The sequence below is a fragment of the Drosophila subpulchrella genome, chromosome 2R (assembly GCF_014743375.2).
Source record: "Drosophila subpulchrella strain 33 F10 #4 breed RU33 chromosome 2R, RU_Dsub_v1.1 Primary Assembly, whole genome shotgun sequence".
NCBI lineage: Eukaryota > Metazoa > Arthropoda > Insecta > Diptera > Drosophilidae > Drosophila > Drosophila subpulchrella.
The window spans coordinates 8945683-8958957 of NC_050611.1; the positions used below are offsets into that span (position 1 = coordinate 8945683).

General features: G+C 36.9%; 2 protein-coding genes across 6 annotated transcripts in view; one reads left to right on the forward strand and one right to left on the reverse strand.

The window, feature by feature from the left end:
• Nucleotides 1–748: 748 nt before the first annotated feature.
• LOC119549408 (CD209 antigen-like) lies at nucleotides 749–1795 on the forward strand. Its single transcript, XM_037857470.1, has one exon. The coding sequence runs from the start codon at nucleotides 775–777 to the stop codon at nucleotides 1675–1677; it is 903 nt and encodes a 300-aa protein (XP_037713398.1). The 5' UTR covers nucleotides 749–774; the 3' UTR covers nucleotides 1678–1795.
• The window catches only part of LOC119549407 (cAMP-dependent protein kinase type II regulatory subunit), a 35164-nt gene continuing 23670 nt past the window's right edge, over nucleotides 1782–13275 (reverse strand). For 2 of the 5 annotated variants that reach the window (XM_037857465.1, XM_037857464.1), the window contains exons 4-10: nucleotides 8443–8624; nucleotides 8120–8220; nucleotides 7138–7233; nucleotides 6854–7001; nucleotides 6693–6768; nucleotides 5839–6024; nucleotides 1824–4470 (exon numbers count right to left, since the gene is read on the reverse strand). In XM_037857465.1, the coding sequence (XP_037713393.1) occupies nucleotides 4340–4470; nucleotides 5839–6024; nucleotides 6693–6768; nucleotides 6854–7001; nucleotides 7138–7233; nucleotides 8120–8220; nucleotides 8443–8624 (920 nt within the window). In that variant the 3' untranslated portion in view covers nucleotides 1824–4339. Of the gene's footprint in view, nucleotides 4471–4814; nucleotides 5089–5838; nucleotides 6025–6692; nucleotides 6769–6853; nucleotides 7002–7137; nucleotides 7234–8119; nucleotides 8221–8442; nucleotides 8625–9660; nucleotides 9710–13275 lie in introns of those variants that run through there. The other 3 variants (XM_037857468.1, XM_037857467.1, XM_037857466.1) reach the window with 3 other exon arrangements.

The window sequence follows — 13275 nt, forward strand, 5'->3', positions numbered from 1 at the left end:
CTGATCTTTTAACCTATGGAAAGGGCATAACATTTTTGGGTCCCATAGATAAGACTCTTTGTTAAAGAGATGCAAATTGTGTGTATATATATATATATGTTTTTTAACAATTCTCATTAACCTAATAATACGATTGGTTACGTGGAAGTTGAAGACAAGCCCGATTTCTTGTATTTATTAGTGCAAACAGATTAAACTTTTAGTGACACCTAAAAAAATTATTAAAATGTAAATGGTTTAATTGGAATTTTTTAATGCACAATTTAGGGCACAAATTCTCCGACTTACTTTTTGTATAGAAATATAATTCTACACTGAAACAGTAATATAAACCACTGCATACAGAATTTTAAATATAGTTCGCTTTGTTTTAAACCTATTGCTGAACTTACTAACTCTGAATATGGAAATATGTTTTACAATTACCTATTCTATATTTAAGTATTTTTATTTTTAAGTCATGCGACTGGGTCTGCTCGGGTAGGTATTTTATAGTCGAGATCCTCGAGAGTTCCCTTTCATGTGGATTTTTCTTAAATCCAAATCATATTAAGAACTCTTTAAAATCCAAAACATTTTTTTGAGTTCATCTTCCTATATAATATAGCAGCCGGCAGAGAGCGAGCTCTTCCCGATCTTTTCAGCCACATTGACATTAACATTAACATTAACCTATCACGTGCAGATTACTCTTATCAGTCCCTATATAAGTCGGCAAACCCTGGTCTTCAGAATCAGTTCAATACCGCCGTTCGCTGTTTTTCCGCGTTTAGTATGCTCCAGATCAAAGCTTACTTTTGGTTCGCTTTCATCGCCTGGAATATTAATGGATTCCAGGCTAAGTCCGTGCAGGCTGACTACAATCGAAAAGTGTCTGGAGATCTAATAAATAAGTTGGTCGTCGAATTGTTTCCCTTGCTAGACCTTATTGGTGAGCAGTGCAGAAACACTACTTCGGCTGCCTTAAAAGAAATCAAGTCAAAGGAGGTCACAATCGAAAGACGGCTCAATTCGATGCAGAGTAAGTTGGAAGGGGATCAGAAATCCCTGCTGGAAACGGTTAAGAGTACAATCCCGGAAAACCTTAAGGAGAGGCTGGCCAAGATGGAAGGACAGCAGACATCAGTGCAGGGAACTCTGAAAAAGATTCCACAGGATTTTGAGGAAAGGCTAGATAGAATGGAAAAACAACAGACGGATTGGCACAGCAAGATGGAAGAGGAACTCAAGGCGGTTCATCTAAAATTGGAGGGTCTACAGAAATTATTACAGCCAAGAGTCCCTCCGAAATTTGAGCTGATAGGTTCCAGACACTTCTACATCGACCGCGTTGACAGAGATTGGACTTCAGCCAGAAACCATTGTCACGAAATGGGCGGCTATCTGGCATCCATTAAAGATGAAGAGGAACTACACGCTATTGCTGGGAAACTCCAAGACCATAACCGCTACAGGCTGGGCATCAACGATCGGGAAACTTTGGGAACCTACTTATCCGACGCATCCGGCTACGAAGCACCATTTTTAAATTGGCGATCGGGAGAACCCAACCATAACTACCACCATGACAAATCCCGAAAAGATGAACGCTGCGTCGAGCTCATAGACGGTGAAATGAACGATGTTCCGTGTTTTCTAAAAATGTTTACGATTTGCCAGGCAGATAACAAATATTAGCTATAAAATATATTAACATCAATGCTATTATCCCATAGGACCCCCAGAATTTGTTTTTAATTTTTGAATATTACCCAAATCCAATCCCTTAAAAATAAACTTAATTTGTTTTATCGCATTTATTAAACTTGTATTCATTCGTCATGTTTGCTTTTTCAGGTTTTCATTTATTTTTTACTTTCATTTTTATGAATTCTTTGCGACATAACAAGGACATCTTAATATGAAGTTAGTTGAATTCATTCATATTTTAATAATCATTATCGCTTCGGTCTTATAAATAAACTCTCTATGCCATTGTATTAGCCGCTGGTTATTTAAATCAATGTTTTGGCATCGGTAAATGAAGATAACGAAAATCATAGAAATTTTGTTAATGGCAAAAGCAGGAAACTTTGAATTTGATTGGCTTTTTAATGTGTTATTGCAGCTTCTTCGGCGCTTAATTTAAATCAAATTTGTGTTTCCTCTTTTTTTTCAGTGTCTACACCTTAAAATTTTGCAAATATTTTTTTGTTTCTTTATTAATACATACTCTTTTTTGTTTTTCATTTCGTTTGTTTTTGTATTTGTATTTGTTTTTCATTTTTATTTTTGTTACACATACATAATTAAATACGCTTTATGCATAATTACAACACAACAGTTAAAATACGAATAGGCTTTACTATTTTTAGTTAATGTATTCTCTTCTCAGTGACTTTAATTTGAAATTTGCGCGTTAAGAGTTTGTCATCGGTGATTTCAACGATTTTTTAAATATTCTTTTTGAGCTTTGCTTGATGGAAAGTTTAAATATGGCTTGTGTGTGCGTGTGTAGATGTTGTGTGTGTGTGTGTGTGTGTGTGCTTGTTGTTGTTGTAGTTGGTATGTGGAAGAAAATGGCCAGCACTTTCTGCATCTTAATTAATTTCTATAATTTTACTCGCTTGATACAATAGTTATTATTTATGTATTTCTTGAACTCTTTCTTCACGTTCACGTTCATTTTCATTTTGTTTCGAAAATTTCCAAGAATTTTGTTGCTTTAAAGTCTTGAACATAGACTAGACACCAATTAAGATTAAAAACATACTCATATATATTTTAGTTTTATTATTCCTTGCTGACAATTTGAACGACTTGTAGCAATATTACATATATGATATTTTCGGTTTCTTTATATGTAGTTTCTTTTAGCTTTGAACACCTGTCGACTGTTGGTATGCCAGTTGAATTGATTTAATTTAATATTATACCTACATATGCAAGTTTACTGATTATCCCACTAAGATTTGTTTAGTTACGCTGTTTGTTCAAAACAATACGGTTACACTCATATAAAGTAGTTGGAGTCGTTTAGGTATAGGTTAGGCTTTACCATAGTTTAAGCTCATTCAGTTATATAAATAGAGATATGGGTATAAGTAGGATAGGGTATTGAACAGCAACAGAAACAGGGATATACTAAGTACACATTATCCAGGCCGTCGATATTGCTTTGATTCGTATTCGCTATGGCCCGAAAATAAATGATTTATGTTTGTATATATATATATATTTAAAGCGGTTCAAGCGAAAGTCACCCTGGTGCACACAACTTTTCCCGGATCTCGCCCCGCGCTCTCTGCTAAATTTCGTATTTTTCGCTAGTTTTTCTCAAAGTTTTCTAAGTTGATCCCTTGCAACATATTGATTGTGCCTTTAGCATTACTTATTTGTTTTCATTTCGTTCCGAGAACTGGATAACAATAACATTCTCGTGTGCCTACAGTGAGATCGCTTTAGGAAGTGGAAAACCTACATCTCGGGGACCTGCAAATCTGATATCATTCCCTACTCTCCTATGGCCGAAACACCTGTCCAGCTGCTTCATGTATAGACTAGTACATACATTAATGGTTGTTAGTTTTTGGGTGGGGGGGTTTCCCCAGGCGAATACCTTTCGATTTTTGGGTAAGTATCCCTCTCGATATCTCGTTATTCGTACATATGTGTGGGGAAACTCTTTGCTGATGTGTGTGTGTGTTCAATTTGCTCTTAATTGATATATTTTTGCTTACTTTTCGCTTATCAGTTAATTAGCAGCCAATGAAACAAGTGTTTGCTTTATATTCTAAATTATGAATAAATCAATGGATAACAAAAAGTTATGAATAAACAAAACTTAAATTAGTATTTTTAACATTTCCGTTGAGCCAATCGTTTGTTGTTTCTCTTTGCTGATTGCATTTGAATTCATTTTGCCCAATTAAATACATTACAAATTACAATTGCTAAATACATACAATACAATTCTTAACTCGCTTGTTAGCTCTTCTTGTTTTTTAGATTAGAAACATTGCTTAGCTTCTCCCCAACATGATCAACATTATCATTATCATCATTATTATTATCGTAGTATTATAGATTAATTTCAATTATCAAATATTCATGATTAAGTTTAAATGATTTTTGTGTCCTTGTGTTTTTGTTTGGTATTTGTGCTTTGTTGTGGGTTGTGTTCTTTGCTCTTATTTTTCTGTCTGTAGAATTGCTCAATTTGAAAGAAATATGTTTACAAAATAAAATCCTAAGAAGCCTGCAAGTGACCTTTCATTTTAGTTATAGTTGCTGTTTGTTGTAGCTGTAGCTGTAGCTGTTGATGGTGGTTTTTGTTTTCTTGGTTGGTTGTTCAGACTTTTTATCGTGTATCGGTGATATTGTTTTTGCTGCCAAATATCTTCACCAACTGCGACTCGTAGTCGTCAATGTTGCGCTTCATAATATCCATGCAGGGACCCAGCAAACGCTCAAATGCCTTGACATCCAGGACTAAATTGAAAAAAAAAAGATATTATTAGCTATGACAAATTACCTAAAATGCTTTGAAAACACTTAAAACATGCTGGATAATTGGAATTTCTGTGGGAAGGGGTTTTAGTAGTACTTATTTAAAAACATTTTAGCACACACCAAGCCAACTCCATTTGGTTAACCCATCAAAACTCATTCCTTGATCACCACAGGCCCCACTATATCATCTTCATATCCATCTCTTACCGATCCATTAACCTCTAGTTGCCTGTGTCAGCTTCAGACATTCAAATTTCATAGTGCTGTGGGTTCAATTTTGGGGATGGTGAGGGATTGGCCCTTAGCCTATACTCATGTATGCGTGTGTTTCAGAACAAAACTATATTTTATTGCTTCGATAACATTTTAATTCTAAATTTTGAACAGTTCTTAAGTAAATTCAAAAAATTGTTTCTTGCATTTGAGAATTTTGAATAGCAACAACCTAGAAAAATATAAACATTTCAAACGGTTTTCTTCACAAATTCGTATTTCTTCGGGCCATGTCGGTGAACATTTGCTCATAGATCACCACATTGCGCTTCAGTACATCGGTCAGGAAGCCCATGATTCGTTCAAAGGCCTCTGTGTCTAGGACTGGACGGAATATAAAGTCTAAGTCGAGTTTCTTAAAATGTAATAGACCAAACTTTATGACCTATAATGACCTATAAGCTATAGTCTAATGACTCTCTAAGGAATAATTAAACAAAAGTGATTTCTTATCACTGAATTATGGTTTTTTAATTTTAAAGGGAATTCATGGTCATGGACAGTTTATGAATTTTTAATTAATATAGTTCTGTTCAAGAACCTTTTGTTTTGAATAAACATATAAGATAAAAATATTAAAAAATATGATATATGTATGTATATGTATTTTTCCATTTAAGGTTATAAGATTCAAAGGTCTATAGATCTTTCGTTCAGAGGAAAAATTCTGACTTAATTCTAATTTAATTCTTAAGGTAACCTAGCTAAATGAGGTCATAAAAATGGGAACTATAACTACTACTATTACTACAACTACTTCTACTGCTAATTGAGTGGCAAATTGCCGAAATATTCGCGCAGATCCTGCTCCAGATAGCGATACCCACTAATGCTACGCTGGATGCCCCCACTACACTTTCCCATGAGGCGTTCGAAGCAAACAACGTCCAAGACTACACACGGCACACAAAAAATACGGGGGATTGGGATTGGGATTGGGCCAGGGTGGATGATTGGATGTGGGTGTACGGGAGGGGACAAAGAACAAATAAACAAAAGCATTAGGGATTAGGTCAAGCGGGGTATCGTCTGAAACGCTTTCCGTGTAGCCATTCCGCCAGGCGGGACACTCACATGCTAGCTTCACAACGCCGCCCGTGGCGTAGACGGAGGCGGCCCGGGGTCGATGTGTCACCAGCGCCAGCTCCCCGAAGTACTGGCCCTTGCCCAGCTGCGAGATCTCCACCTCGGCGTCGTCCTGGTCCATGCGCACGGACACGGTGCCCTCCTCGATGAAGTACATGCCGTCGGCGGCGTCACCTGGGGATTTGGATTAAAAATCATTGTCAGAAGAAATTCCCGAGAGGAAAGGCAGGGTAATTTATCTAACTAGCACCAAGAACCGCGTTTATAAAATTCAGAGATCGGATTAGAATTCCAGATATTGTTTTTAACAGTGATAAAAATGTTATTTAATTTAATCATATATATGTTTAATAAATCTCCTTAGGTTATTGACTATTACTTCTACCATACATACTTTGGTATTTAATACTTTAGTATGTTCTTGCTTATTTTATCTACTATATTTTCAACTTTATTTATTATATTTTATTTATATAATATATTTTAAATTATTTTTCAAAAAAGGAAATTTACTAAAGGAGTTCCTTGGCCACTTGCTAGAGATAAAAGGGTCTAAAGCCTCACCACATTTTATGAATTTATATTTTAAATGATGTTTTGAATTTCCCGATTTTTTTTAGTTAAGTCCAGTCATAAACAAAGTATCATAACCCCTTAAAAAATACATATTTTGTTAATAATTAAAAAAAATGTTGGGTTTATCAGAAGCTTTAATTTTCACTTCTACCAGTCTTAAGCCTAAACTCTGTAGTGTGACCTTCTAATTAATTTGAATTTTTCCGTATAAGACAGGACTTTACGTCGCCCAGGAAAGTTCCCACATAACTTTATAATTCACTTACCCTGTTTGATGATGCGTTCACCGTTGTCGTAGCTCTTTGAAACCAAGGCATCCGCCAGATTCATGCGTTCGTAGTTCTGCAGCACAAGAGTTAGATGTACAAAAATCGATTGGAAAGGAAGGAGGATGGAAATGGGGTTGGGGTTGGGGTTGGGGACCCACCTGCAAGGCCTTCAGCATGGGCACGCTGTTCAACAGCTCCTCGTACATTTTCCGCTTCCTGAAGGCGGACTTCAACAGGATGCGGCGGAAGGTCTGGCGATCCATGGCCCAAAGTAGACCACTCGTTTCCGCCTGCACGGTGGCCGCTCTAGATATTTAAATTCAACATTAGAGACACGTCTATATATAGTATGCATATAGCCATTAGCACATTGTAATTGTGGTTCAGACAGCGCGGAAAATTTGTCATAATGAATCGATCAAATACGAAAAAGGTCGCATACCTGGGCATATTGTAGAGCAGCGCTAATTCACCAAAGAGTCCAGTGTGATTGTAGGTGTTAATGTGCTTGTCATTAATAAAGACTTTGTAGACGCCTCTGCGGGAATACGGAAAAATTCGGGGGGTTAGTGAGCAGAGAGACCAGAGAAGTACGAAAAATCCCCCTTAATCGAGAGCAATTTATAATTGATGCGCTGCGTGTGTGCTTATCAATACGTAAGTACTCATTAATTGCCATATCAAATACTAATTCCCATTCAAACACAAATTAATTAAGCCGCACATAAATGAATGAGCTTCGCAGTTCTGCATGAGTAATTATGCGGTTATACTGGTTTGAGTTCTTTCTAAAACGTTTAATTTGCTTTAAAAAATGATGAAAATTTATGGGAATGTGTTTTAAAGAGATTTTAAAGAGATTTTTGATAAAAAGTGTATATCATTGGCAGAAATATCTATGAATTTAGCTTCCAATCTCTATTATAAAAACATAGTAAAATACTATGGATTTTCTCCATTTAAAGTTATCTTAATAAAATATCTTCTTCCCCCCAGAATACCATATTTACTAAAGCTCATTTAATTTATTGTGAAGGCAATTTTGTATATTTAAAAGCTTCATAGGGCTTATTTTAATTGACCTTCCTTCGAATTAATAATATTGAAAGTATAAAAAGGTTTTGTTATTTTTTTTTTTTAAGTAAAACATATTTTTAAACTTTGACAAAATGTCTTTTTTAAATACTAAATCATGGATCAAAGCTTTCAAATTTTATATATAAATGGTATTCATCCTACCAAAGTTCATATTTTCCCTAAACTGGTTTGTAATAACTTAAAAATATAACTTTTATATGCATGCTAACTTTAAACAGCCCCAACAAAATCTAAAAAAGTTACCCCAACTTGAAGTTGACTTTGGGCCAACATAAAATGTGCATTATTCATCGAGTTTGATTGGAAATTTGTTTTGTTTTACTTACGATTCAATAACATAAAAGTTATCGCCGTCATCGCCCTGGCGGATGATATAGTCGCCGGGCTGAACCTTCCGCTCGAACATGGCATCCAGGACCTGGTTCATCTGCGAAAACAAATCGGTTACAAGGGGGTGAGAGATATTTCCCAGGAGAGGAGAATTGAGGGCGGAATCCCGCCTGATGGGGGATAATCCCCCGTAAAAGGGAAACCGCAGGCAGACACTTATTCGGGCTAAACGCGGATGCGTGTGTGCCTGCCCCTTCCCCTTTTTTTGGGGGCTTTCCCCCTCCATTATGATTTATGTAGTGTAGTGGATGCCACGAACCTGCTCTTTTTCGAGGGATCGGAAGAGGAGGACGTTCTTCACCGACTCCACCAGCCGGGCCCGCTGCTCGTCTGTCTTGGGGAACACGGCGGTGGCGCCATCATCGTCGTCATCCGCCTCCGGATCGTAGGCCTCGGCGAAGACTGATTTGCGGCGCGAGCTGGCCATCACTGGTGGTTCTGCTGAAATTATACAAATGAAAACCATACATCAGATTTACATTTCAACTGTATAAAAAGGCTTTAATCATTATGTGTAGTTAAAGGCAGAATCTCAAAGTGAATCCCATGAACAGCAACGTCTTCATTTTAATGACCTACAAAATAGTCAGCTATCTGAGCGCTGCCATCAGCCTGGAATTCGCTGCTCTGGCACATCTCCTGCTGTGCCAATCCACAAATGCAATTCAAATGAAACTGCAGAGCAACTCACATATCAACGGCAGGCAGCATAATCCAATGGAATTTGGTACCATGTACGGGAAACTCGAGAGCATGTGCACAAGATTCTTTCTCTGCATCACAATCTTACACCGGAAAGGTCTATTTACGTTTTCAATGTCATTCTGATATTTAAATGAAGTTGGAACTCTGCCCTTTTAGTAGAATATATTTTAAAGTCACTTAAAGTACCAACAAAATACAAATATAAGATATATATGAATGTTTTTTGGTTGGTTATAAACCCTGTTTAAAGTTACAATGATTATAAAAGTGATTTCAAAATTAAGATTGGCTACATTTTGTGACCATAATTAAATTAAAAAAATTTCTTCAAATAAAATGAGATAACACATTTATTTAATGTATGCATAAGTAACTAAGAAATGAGTAATTCTGGAAAGTTGTCTTTAAATATTATTTTTTTAGTTTTTAAATATTAAGATACTTTTTTATCTTAAAGAATTTTTTCAATGTGTGAGACAAACTCAAAACTAGATTTTAGATTGCGCTTGTGACAATTAAAATTGCATAAATATGAGGCATTGCCCAGCTGAGATTTCCATTCCAGAATATTTGTCAAACATGCGAGACAATCGAGGCTCTTAATTTCTTTTCCTCCCTGCCACAGATATTCAAATGTATTTTCAGGTTCACATGACCGCAAAATCAATTGATGTGCTTATACATTCGAGCCGAACACAACACCTTAAGTGAGCATGTTTTTGCCTATATGTTTTATTTTTGATCAACGAAATTCGGTTTTACTACTACTCACCGGCCAATAAATTACCAGACACCTGAGTGGACATTTTCAATTGCACTGCGGCTCTCTGTGCGTGTTTCCGAATTTAGTTACGATTTCAAATCGGTTGCAACGAGCGCGAAAATAAAAACCAGTTAGGCATGAACACGTTTAAAAATAAGTAGACAAAAAATAGGTGTGTATATATTTTCGTGATGTGGGTATATGTAACCCAAGGTGAGTGATGTAGGGGCAAATAAAAAAAAAAATAATCAAAACAAATCCAGCGCAAACACCAAGCTTTTGGCTTTCCCGTCACACGCTGCGTATGCGTAATAAATATTTATGCACTCGAATGTTTGGCGAAGCCTTCAACAAGTCAGTCGAAAAATGTTTGTATATCTGTTCGTCCACAGCAAAATCACCGAGTTTAGGTTGCTGATTCGATTCAGTTTCGTTTTTGGATTGGCAGAAAATGTTTGCAGTTCTTTTCTCACCCGCAGTCGTGTCAAGTTGCCAGTTAGAGTGTCAACCTAATGATGCAATTATCCCATAGTCACACAGCCACGCATTCTGAAAGTCCCTCAAGTTTCCCCACAAAAATTGTAAACCAAGACCTTCTGAGAGCCAAGTGCACGTCTATTTTCCCCTCCAGACAAGTATTTATCCAAGCCCCTGGTTATATATACTTGTATAGTTCATCCGTCGACTGTTTGCATTGTGTGAGCAACAGCCATGACGCCCACGTCGAAAAATCTTGGACAGCAATTGCCTCCGTGCTCGGTTCTGGTTTTTATTACAGCCCAATGTGCCAGTTCTGTTGGGGTCTGTGATTTTTGATTTACAATCTGGTAATTGGGAGAGCATTTTCGAATGTCTATCAATCAGGAAAAGTCCATTTCCGAATTTATGGCATTTTTAATTCCCGCTAGATAGGTTTCTATCAAATTATTTAGTCAGGAAAATACTGCGTTCTGGATGTCCGAGGTTTTTGATTTGCAGTTCGTGGGTTATAGATGTAGATGCAAGATACTAAGGATGTCAGTCTGATTATTGAGTCTTTTGGGTATAACTGTCTAGATATTTAACAAGCCATATCTTAGTTTGACTTTTGGATTCTTTTTATTAAAATTTAAATTCCAAGAGATTTTAGACTTTCACCAAGAATATTTACCAAAAGAAATGCCAAACTATGGATGTATTTTTTATTTATTTCATTTTAAATAATAATTAAATAATTTAGGCTTTATTTCTGTGCCTAATTCCAGAAGTTCAATTTAACTTCAGGCTAGAAAATTCGAATTAGATTACCAAACTGGCGTCGGTCACAAGTAAAAACCTATAATCCCCTTTGAATTTCAAAGATTTCTCAACACAGATAAAAATGAAACTAGCAAAGATCCTAGACTAAAACTCAGCCCGCTGGCAAAACTTAGAATATCATTTGGTAATTGATGCACCGAAAGTATTTCAATTAAGTAAGTTGCTTGCTCCACAAACAGAAACACACACATGCACTCGGGCAAATAAGCTGGGGAATTCAATTAAGGATGGCAAATAAAAAGTTGGCTGCATTAATTTCATTTTCATTAGCAGAATGAGACAACGGCAACGAGGACTGCGACTGCGAGTGACGGCAACGAGATCGAGAGATATATATCTATGTATATATTTCTATATAGGGCGACAACTTCCGACGACGATGACGACGTGAGGCGTAAAGAATGATGGGCTAAAAAACTGAATGACAGACCGACTGAAAGACGGTTTTGGATGTGCGTGCTAGCCTTGTGAAGTCCTCCGAGCGACTGAAAGTGCCAATGGTGCCACAAGAGGCGCAGCATCGCCACATCACCGACCACATCCCCATCCCCATCCCGGTCCACATCCCCATCCCCATCCGCTGGAGTCGCTGATGACAGGGACAGGCAAACGTCAAACCAAGGCGGAAATAGTGCCTGTAAGTAGGCAGCACAACACGCCACTCAAGCGGTCCAGTGGTTGTCGGCCGTCTATTTATACAGCCCCCGCTGCCTCCATCTGCATCCCTATGTGTATGTGTGTGCCAGCTGTCTGTCGCTTTGTTGGCTAAACACTGAGAGAAATGTCAACTAAATTGGATAAAAGTGGGGCAATGCCACGAAAGAAATAGTTGGAACTCTTGTACCTGAAGGAATATTTCAGCTAAAAAACCAATCAGTTTAAAGTCCCCTTCTTATATCCGAAAGCTATTATTGCCATTAAAACTAATTTTAATTAAATTTTTAAAACTTTCTAATTTTTTTAATTTATTACTAAAACCAGGGACTAAATAATCATGATATCTAAAATTCATTTTTAAAAGGCCAGTAAAATTTTTACTTTAAATGTGGGGCAAAGCCACATTACTTATGTAACAGGGAAATATTTTTTTCTAAAAACGTATCTTTACTAATATTAAGTTAAGTGAAATTAATTACCTTTAAAATGTTTAATGATTTAAAATAATGATTAAAATAATAATAGGATGGCTAAAAACCACCTCTGTAAAATCCCCTTTCTTGTATATGAAAGCCATTCTTGCCATTAAGAACTTATATTTATTAAATTTGTTTAACTCTCTAATATTTTTTATTTATTATTAAAACCAGGGACTATTAATAAGTCGATGTTTTATTTTTAAAGATCACTGAGATTTTTACTTTTAAATTTCAGAAATATCACTCTTTGTTCTTGCCTAAAAGGGGATTACAATTTATCCAAAAAACAAAGAAAAACTCTATTTACTCTTGTCCTCAATGGGCCATCTTCCTGGGTCTCTTTTTGAGATTAAAATATGTAGTTAAATACTTTTAAATACCTAAAATTAGATTTAAGTGATTTAAAAATCCTTGTTGTTTCTGTGGCCCCTTCAAATGATTATTTTTGGTATCTGATAAAATCTGCTTTCAAATAGAGTAAGTTTCTTGAATAAACTAACACTTTTTATAAACTTCTCTACTGATTTTTCTCCGTGCAGCTTTATAAATAGCAGCAACACTTTGCTTTGTCTTGATTAACATGAGCATTCCCTCAGCTTTTTCATATAAGCATTCATATACACATTATTATTAAGCGCAACAGGAGGATGATGTCGGGCTTGGTTGGGTTGAGCTGGATGATAAAGGGGGGAGAGACGGCATTTCCGTTCAGGTTTTTGCCACCGAGGCAGCCTGAAGTCCTGCCGCAAAGCGCTGCTGGCATGTCAATAATGTTGAAATGTAACTCACTCCATCCCCCAACCGCCCTAAAGTATTCACCACCGCCCCCGTTTCCCAACCCCCTCCCCGGGGGGCGTGTCATGCGCCCTGTGTGCCCGATGAAGCGTATGCGGCTGCTGAGCTGTTCATCAGTATGCTTCAGTAGGTCCTGCTAGACCTGATGCTCCTGATGGTCCTGATGGTCCTGCAAAACATAGACCTCCTCCTGACCATCCATCCATCCCATTTTTTCCCTCGGTTTGACGCTGCGGCCAACGGGAGTGTTAATAAAATGTACCAGGGCAAGCGCATACCTTTGACCACCTCTACAAGCACACACACACACACTTTCTTTATAGAGCCTATGTGGCGTATGCGCGATATTAATGTCACACCAACTTTAAAGCCCAAAGTTAAATTGAAACTTTGC

Excerpts from the sequence above, each read along its gene's own strand:
- LOC119549408 (XM_037857470.1), top strand. The coding sequence starts at position 775 with ATGCTCCAGATCAAAGCTTACTTTTGGTTCGCTTTCATCGCCTGGAAT.